The sequence below is a fragment of the Momordica charantia genome (assembly GCF_013281855.1).
Source record: "Momordica charantia cultivar OHB3-1 chromosome 3 unlocalized genomic scaffold, Mcharantia_2.0 BLBB01000003.1, whole genome shotgun sequence".
Classification (NCBI taxonomy): domain Eukaryota; kingdom Viridiplantae; phylum Streptophyta; class Magnoliopsida; order Cucurbitales; family Cucurbitaceae; genus Momordica; species Momordica charantia.
The window spans coordinates 3,972,657-3,996,240 of record NW_028275161.1 but is presented as its reverse complement, the minus strand read 5'-3'; the positions used below and the strand labels follow the sequence as shown (position 1 = coordinate 3,996,240).

Below are 23,584 nucleotides of genomic sequence, written 5' to 3'. Positions count from 1 at the left end.
CATCCAAGCTTGAACTTGAAGCTCCCTCCTCCTGTCGCCGCCGCACCATCTCCTCCCACCCCACCTCCCGCTGCATCCGTTGCTGTCTCACTGCCTTGCCACTCTGCCGCTGCCCGTTTTGAAGTGGGTAAGTTTCAAACTAACGCCCCTACTTGGGTTCTCTCTGCCTTTTTTTCTTCTTTTTTTGCCCTCTCTCTCGCGTCTACTTCTTTTATGTCTTCTCTTAATTTCAGATCTGATTGCTCTCATCATCTTGACAACTTTTTCTTCTAGGGAGGAAGAATGGACATCCAAGCCAATCCCATGGACAACTTTTTCTTCTCCGTCTCTCTCTTCTTTTTCGTGGTCTCAAGGAAAAAAAAAGAAGCATACAAGAAAAACCCATTAATAGCTACAACCCAACCCAGGTTGGGTTGGGGTTGGGTTGGCCATCAATTTGGGTTGGGTTGAACATATGGTCAACCCGAAAATTTGGGTTGGTCCCAAAAAACCCCCTAACCTAACCCAACCCAACCCGTGAACACCCCTAAAAACAACTTAAAATTGAAAATGTTGCGTTCTAATCGTGGAGGAGAATATATTGCCTTTGAAGATTTTTTGGAGGAAAATGATCCATTTATATAACATCCAAGAGACACCTCTAAAAGACACAAAATATATGGATACATGTATACATACTATTCATGTATCTCAATACATTAACTTACATGAACCAAACAATTCATGAATCTAGAAATTCATGTATTTGTCTAGAAATTGAATCTAGCTTAAATTCTAACATCCCCTTAAGCTAGACTTCCATAACTCCAAGTTTCTCCTTCATTGCAAGACACAAGATCAAGTTGCAGATATATTTACAAAATCATTGAAGACAGGCTTGTTCTTGAAAATGAAGGATAAGATTGGAGTTATGGAAGTCTAGCTTAAGGGGATGTTAGAATTTAAGCTAGATTCAATTTCTAGACACATACATGAATTTCTAGATTCATGAATTGTTAGGTTCATGTAAGTTAATGTATTGAGATACATGAATAGTATATATGTATACATGTATCCATATATTTTGTGTCTTCTAGAGGTGTCTCTTGGATGTTATATAAAGGGATCATTTTCCTCCATATACATGATCCATCTTCATGTATCCATCTTTGTACTTGTAGGCATATCTTCTTGGTGAACTACAACAACCTCGTTTGGTGACTTTGCTCGGTGTGTGTATGGAGGCCTGGTCACTAATATACGAGTACTCACCGAATGAGTCTCCAAAACCGCCTTTTTCCAAAGGGTAAGACTCCTCCATTGACATGGAGAATCCGAGCGTGAATCATTGCTGAAGTTTCAAGTGCTCTTTGTTTTTTGCACTCATCCAAGCCTGAAACTTGTTCATGGAGATCTAAAACCCGAAATCATCCTTCTAGATTCTCAACTTAGCTTCAAGATTGGTGATTTCGGGATTTTCAGGCTAGTATCTGAGGAGTTGCCGTACATCCAAAGTCTCCCAACGAGCACCGAGCCAAAGGGTGCTTTCTCATATACAGATCCAGAGTTCCAAAGAACTAGAGTCCTGACTTCTCAATCTGATGTTTACTCATTTGGGCTAATCATTTTGCAACTACTCACTCGAAAGCCAACGGTCGGGCTCAGCCCGAGCGAAGTGCGAAATCTGTTATCATCTGGACAATTAGAATTGGTATTGGATTCATCTACTGGAGAATGGCCTGAAACTGTTGCAAGGAGATTGGTAGACTTTGGTCTGCAATGCTGTGAAATGAAGAGTCAGGACAGGCCAAAAACAGTTATATGTCTTAGAAGAGACACCAGTGCTACCTTATTTCTTATGCCCCATCCTGCAGGAGATTATGCAAGATCCATAGATAGCAGCAGATGGATTCACATACGAAGGTGAAGCGATATGCGGGTGGTTGGGAAATGATCGTGAAATCTTCACCGATGACTAATTTGAGATTGAATCGTTTGCATCTAACTCCAAACCACACTTTGAGACTTTTGATTTATGACTGGCTTTGTAAATCATAACTTACTACACTGGAGTGAGTTCATACAAAGTTTACTATTTTAGTGGAGAAGATTTTGATAGACATAATTGAAAGTAGCTTTGTGTGTCAAACATTTCATTGTATAAATGAATTTTTCTGTCATTTTGAGTGTCAAAAGGGAAAAGTTCAACATAAAACATGCAAGTTTCTTACAAATGTCACAAACAGTTCTAATCTTGATACCGAGAGATGCTAAACTTTTAGCCTTCTTTTTGACCTCTAACATTGAATCATGAGTAGAACTCAAAAGAAATCCTATTCCTCTATCTTTATCCAGAAAGGAATGAGGCATTCGTTTCGGGTTCGGCATCGATGAAAGGATGATGATAGTCATCAGCTGAAGTTCCATCCATGAACTCCTCTCTTTTACCACTCAAAAGCGGGTTCGACTCGCCCACACCATTATCCCATCTATGCAACTCTTCCTTGTTTGGAACCAAGTTTTCTTTGACGCTTTCTCGAGTTTCGGGCATTTCGATCTCCTGGCTATCTACTACATGAGCCAAAGCTTCTTGGTTTCCCTGTGGATTTGTTGCCTTTTGATCAGACAGGACCCGATCATGTTCTTGATCAAGATTGTCCTGAATGTTGGAGTTGGAATTGCACTTCCCATATCTTCCAATGGATTGAGAAGATTCTACCAGAATTCCTGGAGACTTTGATCTCAATGAGAAGCTTCCAAATCCTAGAATCTCTCTTGTCAACTTTCTAGCCTTCTCCCTCTCCTCTTTGAGAAGAGACCCTTTTTCAAGCAGGCTCAATATCCTCTCTGATCTCTTTCTAACTGAAATGCCCCAATTGAAGCTGTAATCAAATTATCAATATTTATATCATCATCAAATGCTCAATGCATCATTTGGCAACAAAACTAGAGATGGGTGAGAGCTTGAAAAGGAATCATTACCCTTTTTCATCTACATATTGGAACCTTCCCATTTGGGTAATAACATCTTTGTCATCATCAAACTCCTCTGCTACACTCTCTGGTCCATGAGTCAAGAGATGTTCAAGAATGATGAGAGAGTTGTAGGAAAGTCTCCAATGCTTCTTTTCAAATTTCACCAATCTGACTTACAATTAGAAAATGAAAGCTTTGAAGATTGATGGGTTTTGTCCATGATGATCAGCAAAACTTTGTTAGAACTTTGAAACATTGAACAAAGAGAAGTAGATAGTGAAAACCTTTTGTGGAGAATTGCTACAATTCTCCAGTAGTCATCAAGCTCAAAAGCTGCCTTGGAAATGGAACTCAAAGTCCTGGCATCAGGGTTTCCACTGATTGCTTCTTCAGTCAATCTGAGAAGGCAAAAACAGAAGAAATTTCAAAGATCAGAAGCAGCCCCACCATAACCAAGAACTCAAAATGAACTTACAGTTCAGCAGAGGTGACATCTGTGAGGGCTAATCTGGCAGTCTTGATTTTCTCCTTGAAAAAGAAAGAAGCTTGTTTCTTCAATTCATGGAAAGAGGGACTGCCCATACTGTTGGATTTGCTCAAGATGGACATCATGGGTTTCAGGAACAGAGATGAGAATGAAAAGACCCTCTTTTTTACAACTTGTTTCCTATGGGAAAATGGTGGAATTTGGAGGAAAAAACCAATCTAAAGACCCCACCAAAACCCACCAAATGCTTAGAAAAACTAATGAGAGAGAGAGATGGTGATGTGACAGAGAAAAATAATGGTGGAAAATGGAGGCAAAATGTTGAGATTGAGAGAAGAAAACAAGGTGCTTTCGTCAGTCATGATATTGGGATTGGGATTGAAATTTGAATTTATGGAAATCTAGAAGCTGGAAAAGTCCAAGTTTCTAACACATTTAAGACTGATAGACGGCGAGCGTTTCGGCTTTGAATATTTAATAAATGGCTTGTTGATCGATTTTGCTGTGTAAAACAACAAACTTTTTTTTGGTTAGAGCCGGAGATTTAACTTAAGAGGTATAGGTGTTAATTACTTAGCTATCTTTAGATTGACGGTTATCTAAATTTCTATGTCTAATACTATCGAGATAGTTCGAACCGGATGTTTATACGCCTCGCAATTTGTACTTGAATTTTCTTTGTATTCATCTGTTCAGTTGATTCAATAGTTTTTTTTAGTTTGTTGTGGAAGTTAACTTCCCCTATATTTATTAAACAAATACTTAACTTTTTTTTAAAAAAAATGGAACTTTTTATTTAAATACGAGGTTACACGTGGACCACTCCACTCAGATATGTGGATCTGGGTATAAACTCAAGATGACCGTTAGTGTATTCAACGCTAACATTCTGGGGAGTGACCTAGGTGTTAGGGAATCGTCTTTTATGCGATGTTACTGCTCCTGCAAAGACAAGTACGAGATATCGAGTGTCGGGACCTTTTATTCCTCGCCTTCCACATCCCTCGCCTTATAAAAGGAGTCATCATGACCTTATAGAGGTATGCACAAGGGCGGATCCATGTGAGGGGGGCACGTGCCCCCCTCGATTTTTGTTAAATACAATATAATATATCTGTATATGGTGTATCACTCTTATCATTGAGCCAACTCAACCTAATCCAATCCAAATAAGTAAAACTCGAACTTGACCCAAGCCCAAACTCTACAGGCCTCAAGCATTGTTTGGATTGGGCTTAAATTGACTCAACCACTAAAACCTAGACTCATGGCCCAATCCATAGCCCAATAGACCAAAATTTGACCAGACTTGGATTGACCCTTTGGATCGAGCTTGAATTAACTCATATAATAAATTATTTTTTAATTATTAACAATTATTTTTCCGAACCAATTTTTGTTTTAGAATTTGTGTTTTTATTTATGTTTTTTACAATTTTTTATTTTTTAAAAAGCTATCAATTGTTATATCATATTTTTATAAATTTTATTTATTTTATTTTAAAAAAATAAATTGTATTACTATATTGAAATAAAAAATTTAGAGGAATGAGAATGACAAAAAAATAATTACCTTAAATAGTTGTTAATTTTATATATATATATATATATATATATATATATATTACTACAACATGTGAGGATTATATGTCAATTACCGCTAAGTTGTGTTTGCTTTGGACTATATTGAGGGTGGGGGATCGAACTCATAACCTCTTAGTTGGAGATATATGCCAATTACCGTTGAGCTATGCTCGCTTTAGACTATATTGGGAGTGGAGGATCGAACTCATAACCTCTTAACTGGAGATATATGTAAATTATCACTGAGATATACTCGCTCTCGCTTAATTTTGAGTTCCTCTTAACTGGAGATATATGTAAATTATCACTGAAATATACTCGCTCTCGCTTAATTTTGTTAAGAATTTAATGGCATATTTACTAGAAAGGTGAGAGGAGATAAATTAATAGTGTTACATTGCTGGTTGATCACATAATCCATGCCATATTAATTTCATTAAAATTAACATTAAAAAAGTGCTTAAAACGAATTTAAACAAAATAGGCATGCAATTTGCTGTTCTGAACATATATTATTTAAATACCGTTTCAGTACTTTCCTACAAACACATTTTGACCAGAAAAAACCTGCAAATTCTCTCTCACAAAATACAAGCATTTTTAACTCTTCAAGAAGTACTTTGATATTACTCCCGAACAAGTTGATTTAAGTAAAAAGTCCATTTTCACTATGGTAGAAGTACTTTTAGTTGGGAAAAAGAATTCTCAAACATATCCTATCAGGATTCAAATTCATTAAAGAAAATAGAACCAATTTCATTTACAATTAATTCCATCAAGTTTCTCTGGTTTTTTTATTCAATTTCGACATTTTATCAATTCTTTTCTTGCCTTGACACTACAACAATCAAGCGTCACTAGATCGGGCCGACCAGTCTATATTAAAACAGCACAGACAAGTTTAAAAGAGGAAACAGCAAAGGCAGCTATATGACCTTTCATAAGGTTGAAGGTTCAATCCATACTTCAAAAAAAAGGAACAAACAAAAATGGTTTCTGCATTCGATATTGGAAGCTGAAACTGAAGTTGAATGTTTTCTCAAGAGTAAAATAGTTTTGGAGTAAAGGAAAGAAAAATTATCAATCAAAGCCCACAAGAAAGCAGAGAAGTTTGAAGTTAAATTTAACAGATTTACCCTCTCAGAGGAGTGGGGATGAATTTTCTCCAGCTCTTCCATACAGAATGCTCAATTTCTACAAGGACAAAGATACTAGTTTTCCAAAGACTACCTGAAAACTTTTACAACTCTCAACGAAAATGCCAAAAGAGTGAATAAAGAGAATGGCCATCTTCGGTATGTTCAATGCTCATTTCCAACTGCACTTTACAAGGGCAGTAGTAAACTTACATGTCTACTCACACGGTGTGAGAGAAAAAACCGGAGAGTCATTAATCATATGGAATCTGGATGTAGGCTGCATCGCAGATGAAGGGGATATCAGCATACATGCCTGCAAGAGCACAGCGTATGCATTCCAAGACCGTGAATAGGTAAGCAAATGAAACGGCAGTCCAAAAGTGCATCCCAAATTTACCCCAATAGACTGCAAGGGGCATCCAACGACTTACTGTACCAATCACTTGCAGGGCAATCTCCAACAACATGCCCATAACTACATGAAATCTCAAGAAGTGTGGCCATTCCTTCCTTCTTACAACTCCTAGATAGGCAACGAAAAAATATGCCATCAAGAACCAACTTGGGAGTCTCCCAATGGCTCCGAGAAAGGGATATGTCGCGAATTCAAAGTCCTCCAGGAACGGGTGTAGATGGTATGCTGTTTCAGCATACATCCAAGTTTCGTGAAGGGGCATTAGATAGGGTAGGCATGCTAGTGTCCTCCACCACCATTTCGGTTTCGTCGTCATTGGAGGGAAACGGAAACTCGTAGGGACATCCTTGGATGCTTGTGGTGTCATGCCAATTCTTTTTTGCCTTGGTAACCTTGGGATTGTATGTAGCAAGCCACCAAGATCCCCACTTAAGAGAGGGGAAGAAGCAGCACGTAGTTTTAAGGGTAAGAGACCTACTGTGGAAAATAACCAATTAGTACACCATTCACTCTATTACTAAAAAGGATAGTGTAAATCTTTATAATGGGTAGCAAAACTACCTGTTGTATTTGCAAATATGACAATTTTCTCTTCTACGTCACTAATATATCATTTTTGTGTCATTGATACAGTATATTTTACTGGTATACCTAATATAAAGCAGGTTTTACAAGTGTAGTCCCTAATTTCAAGTTTGTGTCTCATGAATTCTTGAATTTTTAAAAATATCTAACAAGTCCATAAATTCATTAATTTAAAAAAAAAATCAAATAGGTCAAGAACCAATTAGACACAAGATTAAGTTTAGAGACCTACTAGACACTTTTAAAGTTCAAAAATCTATTAACACACCTTAGACTAAAATTTTAATTTAACCTATAAAGTATATCACTAATATATCATTTTTGGGTATAAAGCCCATCACTAACATACCAATCATTTTTATATCATTAATAAATTATATCATTGACATACCTCAAATAAAAATAGGTCAATAATATACATATGACATGAATTCAATAGATGGGCTCTCACATTTCTTCCACTTTTTAGAAATATTTTATCATTAGGTCAGTTGCTGAAATCACAGAAGCCTCATTCTTTAAGATGCCAGAGTCACAAAACTCAAATAGGAATTCCTTTACAATGGTGTATCCACAATAGTATGCAAATAATTGTTTTGACATAAAGACTGAAATAAGAGATAAATAAAGATCGTGAGAAGTTTGGTATGCACCTTTAGAGAAACATGTCTGATGCTCTAAACGAGGTTCCCATGAACTCCTAATCCTAGCAGTTTGCATACTGCAACCTGGAGTACGCGAGGCAGTAGAACGGCTAGGAATACAAAACCTGGAATTTGAGAAGCACCACCCAGTGGGCGTGGTGCATCCATTAAGAATCATATCTAGGTCACCTGTGTAAGCAACATCATTGCACAATGTAAGAAACAAAGTCATTGGCAAATAAAAATATAAGAGAATCCAACAGCTGGGCTTTAGCACCACCAATAAAACTCCCAAATTAATAAATAAATGCTTATGCAAACGCAAAAGCAAAAGTAACATACTCTCATCATGCAACAGAATTACAGGATTACCACTCTTCAATGATTAAAGCTTACTCTTTGATATTCCAACGCTAGGAGCATATTAAAACCAACAGTAGCTAATCCAGACATTTGAGTTTTCATGGAGGTTCAACATTGATGACCAGAATGCTGTTTTTATACAAAACGGAAGGCTTGCACTAGAAAGGAAGCAAAAAGTGCAGACTAAAGGCCACAGGGACAAGATGGGAAAGTTATAAAAGGATTTCTGTAAAGCACTAGGATCTAAACTGTGCATAATTTTTTAAAAAAAAAAAAAAAGGCAAAAGTATCTGCCTTTGTCCAAAAACTTTTTGGCATTTCTTTATTTCCAAAAGAGTAAGGGAAGAGCTCTAGTGGCATGTGACCATAACACTAGCATTTTCTTAAAACCTCCACTCTAAGAGCAACTCTAGAAGCCAACTTAGAACTTTTTGGGAGAGCACACCAAGCTAAACCAAAGCATTGTGAAATGAAGTTCCAACCGTTTCAGCCAAAATTATAGCAAATAAAAGGATGCCTCAGCGATTCTGATAGACCCCAAATTAGGAAGGTTTACACTAGAAAGAGGGGGTGAGGAGATGACATGATGATGTAATTGGGGAATGAGTCTGTTAGAGGGGTGGGGCCCCTTGTTACATAGAGGGGCAAACATGGTATTAGTAGATATTGTATATAGCTGCATATAGTGACAGAGGGTATCTTTGCCATACTTTGGTTAGTGAATGTGATACGAACTCCCTTGAATGCGTTGCTTATCAAGTGGCTATGGAGGTTCACCCAAGAGGAGATTGTCCTGTCGAGAAGAATTATTGCCAGAGTGGATGACCAGAAAACCCAAAGGTAAAGCTAGAGGGAGACCTCAGTTTGATATAGCAAGGAACAACGCTTTTTTCCCCAAGTTTCTTTCTCTTAAAGCTAATCAAGGGAGAAGGATTAGGTTTTGGAAGGCCAGGTGGAGTAGGGAAAATTCTCTAGCCCATGATTTCCCCAACCTGTATTTGCTATTGCACAATAGCTATGCAACTGTTGCTAATCGCTAGAATGAGGAGCAGAATGACTGAAATTTGGGGCTAAGAAGGGGGCTGCTAGACAGAGATGTTGATAGTTGGGTGGACCTGGTGTCTAGACTCGATGCTATGAAGGTCGGGGAGGAAATGGACAAGGCGGTATGGTCCCTAGAGCCTTCGGGTCTCTTTTCAACAAAGTCAGTAATGTCGAAGTTCTTTGATGTTACACCAAAGCTGAAACTTCCCCTAGAGCCTTCAAGTCTCTTTTCAACGAAGTTAGTAATGTCAAAGCTCTTTGATGTGACGCCAAAGCTGAAAACTCCCCACCTTAATCTAATTTGGAAGGGAGAGTTCCCCAAGAAAGTACAGGTTTTTTTATGGTATCTAGCTCACATATTGTTTAACATACACAACAGGTTGCAAAGAAAGTATCCTAATTGGACCAGGTCTCCATCAACGTGCTTGCTTTACTTAAAGGGAGGAAGAATTAATAGACAAACTTTTCATCCACTATCCTTTTGCTACTAAGGGGTGGCACTTATTATTTCACCTTTTTGGCTAGCCTGGTTGTATGTCGCACTCTGTAGAGGATTGGCAGGTTGAAGTTCTTCAAGGGTGGCGGCTGCAAGGGAAAGGAAACGTCCTATGGTCTTGTGTTGTCAGAGCTCTCCTTTGGAATACTTAGCTTGGAAGGAATCATATGATTTTTGAAGATAGAGCTTCTTCTTTTGACTCTTTTCTGGTAGTATGCAGTGAGCTCCTAGCTCACTTGGTGGTGCCACAGGAATAGAAAATTTTTAAACTAAAAATTTGATTAAGTAATATTTCCTAAGCTGTAGCAAAAAGTTGTTTCAAGGGTATTTTTGCCATAAAATTTTTAGGGGTAATTGTAAGATAATTTTAGCTATTTTGGTGGAAGGGTATATTTGTCCACATAAAATTCTAGCATTGAACTATAACTACTTTGTAGTCATTTTTATGATATTGTATACTTTTGGCTGGCACTATTTAATATAGTCATTCCTCTAGTTGCCCCTAGAATAATACTAAAATAATATGGAGGCCCATGAACTTGCTCAAATTGGGCCCTTTCTAATTGTCTTATCATTTCAATAATACTCTTTTTGAAAGAGAAGAAAAACCAATCTAAAATAGTTTAGATAGAGTTCTTTGAAATTTTTAAATGGATGTTTTTTTAAAAACTTATTTGCAAATATGTGTAGAACAGGGATTTAAACTTCCGACATTTTAGTGGAGAATATATGCTTAATCAGTTGAATTACGCTAAGTTTGATATCAAAGAAAAATTTTCTATACAATAGTAATTGGTTAAAGTATATAAACGAACAATTGTTAACTAAAATTATAACTGTTATGAGTGAAATTAAATCCTAAATAGATCCCACAAATCATGACCTAAAATGAAACAAATCGTGCCCAAAAATAAAGCCCCAAGGAAGATCTAGCCCAAAGATTGAGACCTAATGGCCAACTGTGCCTAGTGGGTTGACGGGACTAGCCAGGTTGGTCCCAGCCGATCTCTCTATTGTTTTTAGAGATTGGAGTCATTCTTATGTAGTTTTCGAAGGGGGTTTCCTCAAACCCTGCCCTTAAGTTGTCTTGCTCTTCTTTTTCTAATGAAAGATCTCTTTATTTTAAAAAAAAAATAATAATAAATATAAATAAAAATCTCTGCCAGCTATTCCAGAAAAAGTCAAAATTGTATGGGTTCAAGTCCCTCTATTCTCAAAACCTTCAAAAGGCCCTCATCCCAACATCTTTGGAAAAAAAAAAAAAAAGGCTTAGAGTTGGTAGCAGAAAAATGGTAGTGAAGGACATGCTTAGGGATTCTATACCTAACTATTCATAAACAAAGCAGACAAACAAGTCAAGCATTAAGCATATATCAAGTGAAAGATACATATATCAGAACCAAATATCAATAAGGTAAAACAAATCCACGTACCTGGTGATGGAGAGGAGACTGAAAAAGACCATTAACACGAACAACCTAGTTACTAGGCTAGTGTACAGGAACAACTCTCTGCTTTGATACCAACTATAACGCCCCCAAATTGTCTACCTCTAAAATGGGAACACTACTAAGACCATCCAATCAATTTCTGTTTGAATAATGCATAAAGACTACTTTCATAAATTGGAACTAGATTTCAACTAATAATCAAGAACTTTTCGTTAAACAGATCAATAAAATCAAATTGCCTCCAAATGGAACAAAAGAATCATCTATTCTACCTATCTTGCTAACAATTTTAATTCCAAGACATTTAAATAGCAACCAACCAAAGCACGGAAAAACCTATACTAGAAATGGGAATCAACTGAAACTGCCCTATTCCTCGGCTTAAGTAACCAAATATAACATTCTAAATACGCAGCCATATGGTCTTTTCCATTCAAGTCTTCTCTATGCCATCACCATGCTCACATAATTCATCGCTACCTGCAAAATCTTTAGGGGAGGTGAGTATGTGAATACTCGGCAAGCCCCACTTGAGAAGCCACACACAAACAATTAAGCACATCGATAATCATGACAACAACATGCTTAAAACATCAATTATTACAAGTATAACTCATAAATATATAATGTAGTCATGCTTAAAACTCACATCAAACAATAAGTTATCATCAGGCATACAGTATTTTTTAAGCTCGAGGCACACAAAGCGCAATAGTCCCTGGAGCTTAAGCTCAAGGCACAAAAAAAAAAGTGCATGCTTTTTTTCGTGGGGTGCACCGCGCACAATATATAAAATTACATAAAAGTATATATACATAAACATATATGGAAATAAAGAAGTTATACTAGATATTAAGTTATAATTGACATACAAAAGTAAAATATGATTCAAACATTGCAAGTCTTCTAACATAATGAGTTAATGCTCCACAAAAAACATGAAACAATCCCGAAATAGTATCACAATTGCAAATGTACGGAAAGGATCGAAAGTCGTGGGTGGAAAATCTTGAGAAATAGATAAAGGTTTAGGCTTTAGCCTGATTTTGCAACCAACAGCCTTCGCAATTAAAAAAAAAACCTTAAATGCAAGGGTTTCTACATTTAGGGTTGTTAGTTTTTTTTCCGACAGATACTTGTAAAGCACAAAGGCTTTGGGCTTTTGGGCCTTGAGGGAGGCGCGCACTTAAAGTGCCCCAACTTAATTCTGCCTTGCCTTTTCAAGGAGAGGCACCACTATTGCGCCCAGTGCCTAAGCACACGCCTCAAGGCACTTTTCAAAATACTGCATGCATAAAATACCACATGAGCCAAATTCCTTTTTCTTTCTAACTCTTCAAGTTATATCCAACTCTTTCCAACCCCTTCAAGATTTACTCTTTCAAGTCATATCGTCCCTTGATCATTTTTACCCAAAGCTTCGACATTTCATTACAAACTTGATATTTGACCTTTGACCATCTTTACTCGAGGCCCCAAATTGCTTCATCCCTTTTTACCCAAGACCTCGATGACTTCGTAACATATTGGTCATTGACTATTTTCCTCAAGGCCCAATACTTGCCTCCAATTAAATTAAACTCATCGCATTAACCCTCGACCATTTTTACCTAAAGCCTCGACACTCAATAGTGGCATATTAGCCCCCAACTATTTTTACCCAAGGCTCTAATATTCACCCACTTAATTCAACTTCCCCGGTATAATCCCATAACTCACAATCTAAGTCCTAAAACATGCTTTCTACTTTGAATCCATGACCAAGCTAGCATCATTCAATTCACAGCATGCTACATAACCACATAACACACATATATTAGTCTAAGTCATGCTCACAACCTAATAATTTCAATGCAGCAGCATGCTTCCATAATCATAGTGAACAACTATAGTAGCAAGTAGCAACACAGTAGCATACTTTTCAACAGAATATCAACTTATGTCATAACATAATAAACTGAAACTTCATTCCAAAATTGATGATTCAGAACTTGAAGTCACACATACATATAAATTAAAATACAAGCACATAAACAAACAAACATGCAGCAAACAAACCTCACAAGGAAGGACTAGTTACAGATATCCTAACGAGCATTCTACCATTTGATTCTCAAAGAAAAGAGATAAGGTTTCCGGAGTAAGGATTCGGTTCAGAACACTTAAATCAAAAATTGAAAAGGGGTTTAAGGGAGCTGTTACCAATTGACCCACACCAAAACGGCTTGGGTCAGCAGGGACGATGCCGCCGTGGTAACACTTGCCGCTGCTGGTCTAGGTTGCGCCACTGCAGAAGAAACGAGTTCACAGGGGGAGCCGCGCTGCCGAGTTATGAAATTCCGTAGTGTCGCCGCCACTAGTCGCGTCGCTGGAGAGGAAAATTCGTGGGTCTTCGCCGGAGATTGGGGGAAGGGGGAAGAATAGCAGACGAAAGGGAGAGAAAGCACGAGGTGGGGTTCGGCGTTCTCGAGAGCAACCGCGAGGGAGGGTTTCTCTCTTTATCCTTCTTTTTTCCTAATTTTGAAAAGTGAAATAAACACCAAAAATTTTAGAGAAAGTTAAGGATAGATTTGCAAACCAAAAAAGAAATTAAGAGATAGGCTTGACTTTAATCATTTGAATTTGGATAGTTGAATAGAAATGATTTCAAATTCTTGATTGAGTTTTGAATCAAATTAATATGAAATTATTGAAATTAAAATTTATTATTTGGATGTTCACGAATGTTGATGCAAGATTTGACTGAGGTATGGAAGATGACCTCGGAGGTCGGCCTCAAGCACTTAGGCGGTTTCTCGGGGTACTTGCAAAGAGACGACCACTCCGACGCCCAAGTTAGTATTCAAGTCAAGCTCAATTGGTAAGCATCAGACAGGTTTTTCGTACCTGGAGTCAGGGTCGAAGAGTGTATTTATAGCGATTGGTGGGCAGATATACGTCCCATCGGGGTATTTCCCTACTCGGCGAGGAACTTGGCTAGGGACCGCTGGCAGCTACTGGTCCAATCCCTGCTCCATTGCGCGCCATCGTACGACTCCTCTACCTGTTCGTCATTAAGGCCGACCTGACAGGTCGGCTTTCCCGATGTAGTCACGCCCAGATCGACCGCATGCAGTCACCCCTCAACAGAGGCCCCCTATCTGGTTGGGTGGCGGGCTACCCACCAGAAAGACAAGTGGGGTGAGGCGGACGACCTGGGTTTGCTCCTTCCCTCGGATTGGGGCTAGCTATCTGGACCAATCATGGGCCCCGACAGCATCATTGAATGGCTGCCCCAGGACTCCTGCGCCCGTCGCGGCCATCGAGGCCCTGCACCCGATCTGAGCCGTTCAACTGGAGACACGTGTACACTCCGGATTGCGTCTCTATGTGTATATATATGCTTGTGGGCTCCCCCCTCATTTCGCATTTTCCAGATCCCTCCGACTCTCGCGCCGAGATTAGTAACTCATTCTCTTCTCTGTACATTCGCCTTAGCTTAGCAATGTCTGATAGGTGTAGTGGTAGTTCTAGGTCTAGGAGGGCGAGCTCGGTAGAGAGCTTTAGGTCCCCTTAGGAGAGTCCCCCCCTACCTGAAGGGATGTGAATCTCGGAGCGGAAGCGGATCTTCGTTGCTGATTTTCGAGATACAAAACCGAAATTGAAAGAAAGAAAATACAGAGAAAACTCAATACCTTTGAAGAACGTTTCTTCAACAAATTTCCGACGAACACCACCACCGAGCCTTCCTCGCTATCCTCTGGGTATGAGATCGTTCTTGTGGGAGAATTTCTTTGGAACGAGAGGGAGAGATTGATAGAGCTCTTGAGAGAATTGGTGAGAGTTTTTTTTTCTGTTCTGTAACCCCTGCCCTTTCCATTCTCCAACACTTGAAGAAGAAGAAGGGTGACGTGCGGTAACTCCCCACGTCACAAAACCTCCCACTCTCCTGCAATATTGAATGGGAGTTAATATTAATAATAATAATAATAATAATAATAATATATAATATATATATAAATATATATATATAATAATTAATATATATATAATTAATTAATCTAAATAATTAATAAATATAATTAATTATTAATCCAATTAATAATTAATAAATATATATACATAAATAATTAACACTTAATTATTTATTATAAAATTAGAATCATATTTTAAAACATTTCTCTCGTATAACCTATAGTTTTAATGTACATCTTATGCACATTATTTTTAACCTATAGTTTTAATATGAATCTTATTCACATTAATTTTATTTGAATCTCATTCAAATAATATCTCTTATAATATATAGTTTTAATTTACAATTAACTATATATATTATAATGTATCAATACACATATAATCCCTTAAGTAATTTGAACAATTCAAATTCTTCCAAAAACTTGATCCTCGTTTTACCCGTTATGAGCTAGCAAGGGGACCTAATGGACCTACAGATCCGAAGCTCCAACGATGCAAGATTAATCGGTCAAACTCGTTGACCGAGTTAATCTAGATTCGTTAACTACGGGTCATTCCACTAAAGACCCGCAGTTGCACTCTTCTCACTGCAGAATGTTTTCATGTCCATGGATATACGACCATTAATGACGAGTCAATCCTTTACGAGTGTTCGTAACTCAAGTTAGGTCAAATTACCGTTTTACCCCTGAGTTACATCTTACTCCTTAAACACCACTGCTCCTCTAATGAACAACCCGGTTATGGTCAAACCAATAACCGGAAGTCCCTCTCGGCCATTGAGAAGGTGGGGCCCCTTGTTCAAGTCCCGGAGTCAGCATTTAAGGGAACACTCATCTACTCCCCAAAAGTCAGGGAGGAGTGAATTCCATCTTGTGAAGTTATGTTCCCAGCTCCCCACTCGGTCTCGTCCCCAAAATGATAGAAATGTTGAGTCGGCGACTCGGGCCACTCTCACCCATACAGATCAAAGGACGAGCCCTCACGGGCAGGAGTCCATAACTCACTTAGGATAGAGAATGAGTTGCCTGGTCATCCTAAAAAATAGCAACCTATTAGTTAACGGTGTTACATCTAAAGATTGCCTATTTCGTGGTCCAGTCTGATACAAACTCATTGTATAGGATACCCCCACTCGCATGTCTCCACACGAACGACCTGGATCGAGTCGTCTGTAACCTTTACAGAGTGGGCGTTATCCATAGTGTTGCCAGGATAAGGTACCCAGCCTTATCCATATACTATAGACCCTTTAGGTTATTCACGGGACATTATCCATTCATATATCAGGGGTATATCAAATATATCCCCCGTATATCAACTATATACCCAATATATATACTGTCCCGATTACATCATAAATAACCTTGGATGTTTAGTTTATTAGATTTTGTACAATGCGAAGCTATGATTCAACAACAAATTTATTGAATAAAACTTTATTAAATAGACATTTGTTTTTACAAAATACAAACTACGAATTTAGGGCAACACACCCAACTGCCGCCTCTCCCAGCGGCAGGGTGCACGCCTACGAGTCTCCCTTCCCCACTGGGGCCGACCTGCCTGTATGCACGGAGATCCAGCCTTATGTCTCTCCCCCAAAGCCTTCAGAGAAACCGATCAATAGCCCCTCCGAGCTGGAAGAGGAGTCCCTAGCCTTCTTTAAAACTATATGACATATAATATGCAATATGATTTTAATTAAAATATACATTCATAATGCATAAAATAAATAAATAGCAAAGTTGGAACAGTTTTTAGCATCCTAAGAAAGCAAAATAAACAAAAAAGAGAAAACGACTGCCGCCCTCGAACCGCGAACTGGAACCACGGAAACGCGCCGAAAAACACTCGGAACAGCGCCTTGGCGCCTAAGGGCAGCGCCGCGGCGCCCAGACATGGTGCCATGGCGCTGTGTCCTGTCGCTGCAGCGCCACGGCACTGTTTGCGCAGTATGCTTCATCTTCTTCGCTGTTTTCTGCAATTTTTCCCTAAATCCGACGCCACGAACAACTTTTGAGCGACCCGGACTTACAGACTCAATACAGAAACAATATGCCCAAAACACCGGGCCCCTACATGATCAAATCAAGAAGAAAAACGCTATCTAAATGCCAAAAACTGGAAATTTTCCAACCTGCAAACCCATATTTCGAAAATATGAAAACACCCACCAAAAACACCGATTTTGCTCCCGAAAAATCAGAACATCAACCTGTCTTTGAGACCAATTGAAGAGATGTGAATCCCGGAGCGGAAGCAGACTGTTGTTCGTGATATTTGGGAAACAAAATCAATATGCAAAGAAGAAAAACACAGGGTAAAACCATACGTTTGAAGAACTTTTCTTCAACGAATTCCCGTCGAACACCACCACTGAGTCTTCCTCGCTATCCTCTTGGGTCTACAGACCGTGCTTGTGGGAGCACTCCCCACGTCATACTAACTCCCCACTCTCCTGCAAATTTGCAGGGGAGTTTAATAATTAATTATTAATCAAAATTAATAATTAATAATATTAATTGATAAATATTAATTAATTAAAATATAATATATTAAATAATTATTAATCAAATTAATAATTAATTAATACTAATAATTAATTAATACTAATAATTAATTAAATAAATGTAATATTAAATAATTAACAAATAATTATTTAACATTTAATTAAATATCTAATATTTAATTAAACCATATTCTCTCTTATAACCTATGGTTCTAATGTACATCTTATGCACATTATTTTAAACAGTTCAAATTCTTCCAAAAACTTGATCCTCGTTTTACTCGTTATGAGCTAGCAAGGGGACCTAATAGACCTACAGATCCGAAGCTCCAACGGTACGAGATTAATTGGTCAAACTCATTGACCGAGTTAATCAACATTCGTTAACTACGGGTCACTCCACTAAAAACCCGCAGTTGCACTCTTCTCACTGCAGAATATTTTCGTGTCCATGGATATACGACCATAAATGACAAGTCAATCCTTCACGAGTGCTCGTAACTCAAGTTGGGTTAAATTACCGTTTTACCCCTGAGTTACATCTTACTCCTTAAATACCACTGCTCCTCTAATGAACAAGTCGGTTATGGTCCGACCAATAACCGGAAGTCCCTCTCGGGCCAATGAGAGGGTGGGGCCCCTTGTTCAAGTCCCAGAGTCAGCATTTAAGGGAACACTCATCTACTCCCCTAAAGTCGGAGATGGGTGAATTTCATCTTGTGAAGTTATGTTCCCAGCTCCCCACTCGGTCTCGTCCCCAAAATGATAGGAATATTGAGTCGGCAACTTGAGCCACTCTCACCCATACAAATCAAAGGACGAGCCTGGTTACACTAAAATAACCTCGGATGTTTAGTTTATTGTACTTTGGACAATGCAATGCAATGAATTCAACAACAAATTTATTGAATAAAACTTTATTGAATATACATTTGTTTTTACATAAATACAAACTACGAGTTTATGGCAACACACCCAACAAACTCCCACTTGAACTAAACTCGAGTGGGGTGTACATTATCATAAAGCAAAGGGAAAATACAATAAACTAGGGCATACACTATACCCTTTCATTTCTCCCATTTGCCCTATACTAACTGTACAATGCTCGTAGACCTAGACTTTCTAGATGGCCCTCAAACACTTTAGCCGTGAGTACCTTCGTAAAAGGATCAGCAATATTGTGCTCTAAAGCGATCTTTGTGACGATCACAGCTCCTCGTTGCACTATCTCCCGTATAAGGTGGTACTTCCTTTCGATGTGTTTGCCTCTCTTGTGGCTTCGAGGTTCTTTAGAATTTGCCACAGCACCACTGTTATCACAATAAAGTGTGATGGGAAAGTTCATGTTTGGAACGACTTCCAAATCTGTCAAGAACTTTCTAAGCCAAACCGCCTCTTTTGCTGCTTCACAAGCTGCAACATACTTAGCCTCCATGGTGGAGTCAGCGATGCATCCTTGTTTGATGCTTCGCCAAACTACCGCTCCTTCGTTAAGAGTGAATACTGACCCCGACGTGGATTTCCTTGAATCTTTGTCTATTTGGAAGTCAGAGTCAGTGTATCCTGTAAGAATCAAATCCTTAGCGTCATACACGAGCTTGTAGTCCCTCGTTCTCCTAAAATACTTGAGGATTCCCTTAACAGCAGTCCAGTGATCATATCCTGGGTTGGATTGGTACCTACTGACCATCCCACCGCATAGCAAATGTTAGGCCTCGTGCACAACATAGCGTACATCAGGCTGCCCACTGCTGAAGCATAGGGTATACGTCTCATATCCTCAACTTCTTGAGGTGTCTTAGGACATTATTCCTTAGACAGATGAATTCCATGCCTGAAGGGTAATAAATCTTTCTTGGAATTCTGCATCGAATATCGAACAAGCATCTTGTCGATATAAGTTGCTTGAGACAAGGCTAACGTTCTGTTCTTGCAATCCCTTAGAATTTGGATGTCAAGAACATACTGAGCTTCTCCCAAATCTTTCATTTGGAACTCAGTCGCTAGCCACTTCTTTATGTCAATGAGGTATCCTACAACATTCCCAATGAGTAGGATATCATCCACGTACAACACTAAGAAGGCTACAGTGTTGTTGACGACCTTCTTATATACATAAGGCTCATCAACGTTTTGGTCAAAACCATAAAATTTGATCGCAGTATCGAACCTTATGTTCCAAGATGGAGATGCTTGTTTCAGTCCATATATGGACCGTTTAAGCTTGCAAACCTTTTGCTCTTGACCTTGAGCTATGAACCCTTCGAGTTGAGATATATAAATACTTTATTCAAGATTGCCATTCAGAAAAGCAGTCTTGACATCCATTTGCCATATCTCATAGTCATAATATGTGGCAATGGACAAAAGTATTCTAATGGACTTAAGCATAGCTACAGGGGAGAAGGTTTCTTCATAGTCCACCCCTTCCCTTTGTGTGTAGCCTTTTGCCACAAGTCTCGCCTTAAAAGTCTCTACTTTTCCTTCGGCGTCTCGTTTTCTCTTATAGATCCATTTGCATCCTATGGGTTTTATCCCGTCAGGTTGATCTACAAGTTCCCAAACGAAATTGAAGTACATCGACTCCATTTCCAGGTCCATTGCTTTGACCCATTTGTCCTTGTCAGTATCTTCCATTGCCTTTTTGTAGGTCAATGGATCCTCGACTCCGTCATCAGGTATGACAACTTGGGTTTCAGTTAAACCCACATAGCGGTCAGGTTGTGACACAACCCTCCTACTATGTCGAGGCACCCTCAACACTTGAGGTGGATGTGACTGACGTGATGTACTGGCTTCATCAACAACTCTTGTTGTAGTGCCAGTTTGATCAACAATTCTTATTGACGTGTTTGTAGCCTCTTCAGAAATCTCGTTAATCACTACCTTACTTCGTGGTTTATGATCTCGAACATGGCCTTCTTCCAAGAAAGTAGCATTTGTCGATACAAACACTCTGTTTTCGTGAGGATCGAAGAATAGACCACCTCTTGTCTCTTTAGGGTAACCTACAAAGAGGCATACTTTTGAACGAGGTTCCAGTTTCTTTGGGTTAGTCATGAGCACGTGTGCCGGACATCCCCAAATGCGGAAGTGACGTAAACTAGCTTTACAACCCTTCCATAGTTCAAAAAGGTGTTTCAGAAGCACTTTTCGACGGAACTACGTTCAAAATATAAACCGCAGTCTCCATTGCGTAACCCCAAAACGAGTTAGGCAATTGAGCATAGCTCATCCTTGTTCGAACCATGTCCAATATGGTTCTGTTTCTCCTTTCTAATACACCGTTTTGTTGAGGTGTACCAGAGGCTAAGAGTTGGGACGTAATTCCATGTTCTATCATATAATCCTGGAATCTCAAGTCCATAAACTCTCCACCCCGATCTGATCGAAGTGTTTTAATGGTTTTACCTAATTTATTTTCAACTTCAGTCTTGTACTCCTTGAACTTTTCAAGGGCTTCAAACTTATGTTGCATTAGGTAAATAACGATACCTTGAATAATCATCTATAAAAGAGATGAAGTATTCATACCCTCCTCGAGCTTTAACATTCATCGGACCACAAAGGTCTGAATGTATAAGTTCTAAGGGCTCTTTGGCTCTATAACCTTTTCCAGTAAAAGGTCTTTTAGTCATCATACCTTCAAGACAAGACTCACATGGTGGTGAAGAATCGTCTTTTAACTCACTTAGAATGTCATTCTTAACCAACCTCTCAATCCTATTGAGATTAATGTGACCTAATCTTAAGTGCCAAAGATAGGTATTTTCTTTTTGAGAAACTTTTTGCCTTTTATTTTGAGTTCTAGCATTTTTAAACAACTCGGTATTTAAAACTGCTTTAGTTATGGTTGGTCTTAGCACATACAAGTTGTTTTCAAACAAAGCAGAACAATTATTAACACCATTTCTCAAAATGAACACTTCATTCAAATTAAATGAAATGGAATACAAATGTTCTAACAAACAAGAAACTGAAATTAAGTTCCTTTTAATTTTAGGAACCACGTATACATTATCTAATAATATATACATATTCTTGTTTGTAAACAACTTGAGCTCCCCCACCGCCACAGTTGAGACGACCTCTCCTGTTCCGACTTTGAGAGTCATCTCTCCGGCGTCAAGCTGCCTCCAGGAACTAATTCCCTGAAATGAAGAACAAACGTGATTAGTGGCTCCTGAATCCAATATCCAGGCGGAGTCATCGTTCTCCACTAAACATGTTTCCAAAACAAGTAAATCATATTTACCTTCATTGGCTTTCTTCTTTTCGACTAAGTACTTTGGGCAGTTGCGCTTCCAATACCCGTCCATATTGCAGTGGAAACACTTTCCTTTCTCTGCAACCTTGGCCTTGCCTTTCTTGGCAGTGGCAGCAGCGGAGTCAGGTTTATACCCCTTACCAGGAGCCTTCTTCTTCTTAAAAGTCTTACTTCCAGAAGAAGAGGGCGCAGACTTGGTTCCAGAGGACGAACCTCGGTTGAACCTTTTTGAGGTGGCAACATTTGCCTCCCCTTCTTGTCCCTTACTTTTCATAAGAGACTGGTAGGTCTGCAGCTCGTTTAAGAGCGTGGTAAGACAGCTTATTCATAACCGCATTGCTGCGGAATGGCAGGAAACTCTTCAGAAGAGATTCCAGAATGAAGCTGACCTGACTCTGCTCGTCTATGACGGCCCCGTTCGACTCAGCCACGTTGAAGTGAACCATTAGGTTGAGAACGTGTTCTCGCACTTAGGAACCCTGCTTTATGCTGGAGTTGTAAACGAACTTAAGGGCTTCATGTCGAGCCTATGAGGACGATTGTCCAAACATGTTCTACAACGAGTCCATGATCTCCTTAGCGGTGACCGTGTCCTCGTGCTTCTTTGCAAGCACATCAGATATGCTCGCCAGGATGTAGACCTTGGCCTTGTCATTGGCCTTGATCCACCTGTCATAGGCGTTGCGCACCGCCACAGTGGCGTTAGGCGCACGAGCTTGAGGACAATCCTCTTGCAAGACGAACCTAAGATCATTTATCACGAGAATAATGTTTAGATTCGATTTCCATTGTTTGTAATTCTCGCCGTTAAGTTTTTTAGCGGCTAAGAGTGCAATAATGGAAGCAGACATGCTGAAAGTAAAAACAACCTATATCAGTTTCATGCATTAGCCTTTAAACCCAATCAAATTTTAGCAAAAGTAATTAAACACCCTAACAAAATTGTTTTGCAACGACGTTTCAGTGATTTGGAGCAAAAGCTACCGTATGGCAGACATGTACTCTTCACTTAATTGAGACTTTTTCAACTAAATTTTACACCAGAATAACTCTTATTCCAATAAACTTTAGTCATCGTTTATTTGGTCAGGAAATTGCTAACTAACTTAACAACTCCCCGTAAGTGTGACCCATCATTTTCGGACCTCAGAGATCCACCCCAATAATCCCGCCGTAGGGAAGGAAAATATTGGAGCAAACCTAAGAGACCCTTATCCATTTCTGGAGTTTGCCTTGGTTTTGATTCCATACAATGAACCCTCCGTAGGGATGGTCGCACCAGGACGACACGCAGGTCATGTATGAAACCTCACGGTGCAAACTCATGGTGGAGAACCCAGGATGTGTTGTCACACGTCCTTCTCCCACTTACTATGAATATTATCTCCATTCACCTCGATATTGAACCATGCAAATACCTTCCGTAGGGAGGCTGCGCCCAGGGCGACATGAGGCCGAGCATCGAACTCACAGTGTGAATATAAAGCAGAACGTGATAGAGAGAGAAAAGTATGTTATATATACTTTGTATATCAAATATATACGTTGTATATTACATATTCTCTTTAGCTCCCACTTAGTATTCTAAGACTAAGGTATATTACTTAGATAAATCCCGCCTAAGTGAAAATAACTAAGTGATTTTTTTTAGTCGGCCCAATATAACTATTATATTGGTAGTT

At 39.0% G+C, this 23,584-nt stretch overlaps 3 protein-coding genes across 5 annotated transcripts; 1 reads left to right on the top strand and 2 right to left on the bottom strand.

Moving 5' to 3' along the window:
• The first annotated feature begins 1,217 nt into the window (after positions 1 to 1,217).
• On the top strand, positions 1,218 to 1,906 carry LOC148212191 (U-box domain-containing protein 51-like). The gene is made up of 2 exons (XM_088122137.1): positions 1,218 to 1,285; positions 1,372 to 1,906. Exons 1-2 carry the CDS (start codon positions 1,218 to 1,220, stop codon positions 1,904 to 1,906), a joined length of 603 nt encoding a protein of 200 aa, XP_087978263.1.
• A 195-nt stretch (positions 1,907 to 2,101) lies between these two features.
• On the bottom strand, positions 2,102 to 3,644 carry LOC148212190 (uncharacterized). Its single transcript, XM_088121340.1, has 4 exons — positions 3,431 to 3,644; positions 3,240 to 3,353; positions 2,962 to 3,123; positions 2,102 to 2,861 (listed from the first exon to the last, which is right to left on the bottom strand). Exons 1-4 carry the CDS (start codon positions 3,565 to 3,567, stop codon positions 2,327 to 2,329), a joined length of 948 nt encoding a protein of 315 aa, XP_087977466.1. The 5' UTR covers positions 3,568 to 3,644; the 3' UTR covers positions 2,102 to 2,326.
• Positions 3,645 to 6,088: 2,444 nt separating this feature from the next.
• Positions 6,089 to 13,685, bottom strand: LOC148212189 (protein TIC 20-I, chloroplastic-like). 3 transcript variants are annotated; one of them, XM_088121755.1, is made up of 3 exons: positions 13,366 to 13,685; positions 7,819 to 7,998; positions 6,089 to 7,057 (listed from the first exon to the last, which is right to left on the bottom strand). In XM_088121755.1, the coding sequence occupies exons 2-3, from the start codon at positions 7,985 to 7,987 to the stop codon at positions 6,417 to 6,419; spliced, it is 810 nt and encodes a 269-aa protein (XP_087977881.1). In that variant the 5' UTR covers positions 7,988 to 7,998; positions 13,366 to 13,685; the 3' UTR covers positions 6,089 to 6,416. The 3 variants fall into 3 exon arrangements, with proteins under 3 accessions (XP_087977881.1, XP_087977883.1, XP_087977882.1); XM_088121757.1 differs by having other exon boundaries at positions 6,089 to 7,054; positions 13,366 to 13,683; XM_088121756.1 differs by lacking the exon at positions 13,366 to 13,685 and adding an exon at positions 9,730 to 13,121.
• Between the last annotated feature and the right edge of the window lie 9,899 nt (positions 13,686 to 23,584).

What these genes read in the sequence shown, in the direction of transcription:
- LOC148212191 (XM_088122137.1), top strand. Translation starts at nt 1,218, where the DNA reads ATGGAGGCCTGGTCACTAATATACGAGTACTCACCGAATGAGTCTCCA. An exon ending in AAACCGCCTTTTTCCAAAGG is followed by an intron (nt 1,286 to 1,371) that starts GTAAGACTCCTC and finishes CACTCATCCAAG; the next exon opens with CCTGAAACTTGTTCATGGAG.
- LOC148212190 (XM_088121340.1), bottom strand. Translation starts at nt 3,567, where the DNA reads ATGATGTCCATCTTGAGCAAATCCAACAGTATGGGCAGTCCCTCTTTC. An exon ending in GATGTCACCTCTGCTGAACT is followed by an intron (nt 3,354 to 3,430) that starts GTAAGTTCATTT and finishes TTGCCTTCTCAG; the next exon opens with ATTGACTGAAGAAGCAATCA. An exon ending in GTAGCAATTCTCCACAAAAG is followed by an intron (nt 3,124 to 3,239) that starts GTTTTCACTATC and finishes ATTGTAAGTCAG; the next exon opens with ATTGGTGAAATTTGAAAAGA.
- LOC148212189 (XM_088121755.1), bottom strand. Translation starts at nt 7,987, where the DNA reads ATGATTCTTAATGGATGCACCACGCCCACTGGGTGGTGCTTCTCAAAT. An exon ending in TCAGACATGTTTCTCTAAAG is followed by an intron (nt 7,058 to 7,818) that starts GTGCATACCAAA and finishes TATTTTCCACAG; the next exon opens with TAGGTCTCTTACCCTTAAAA.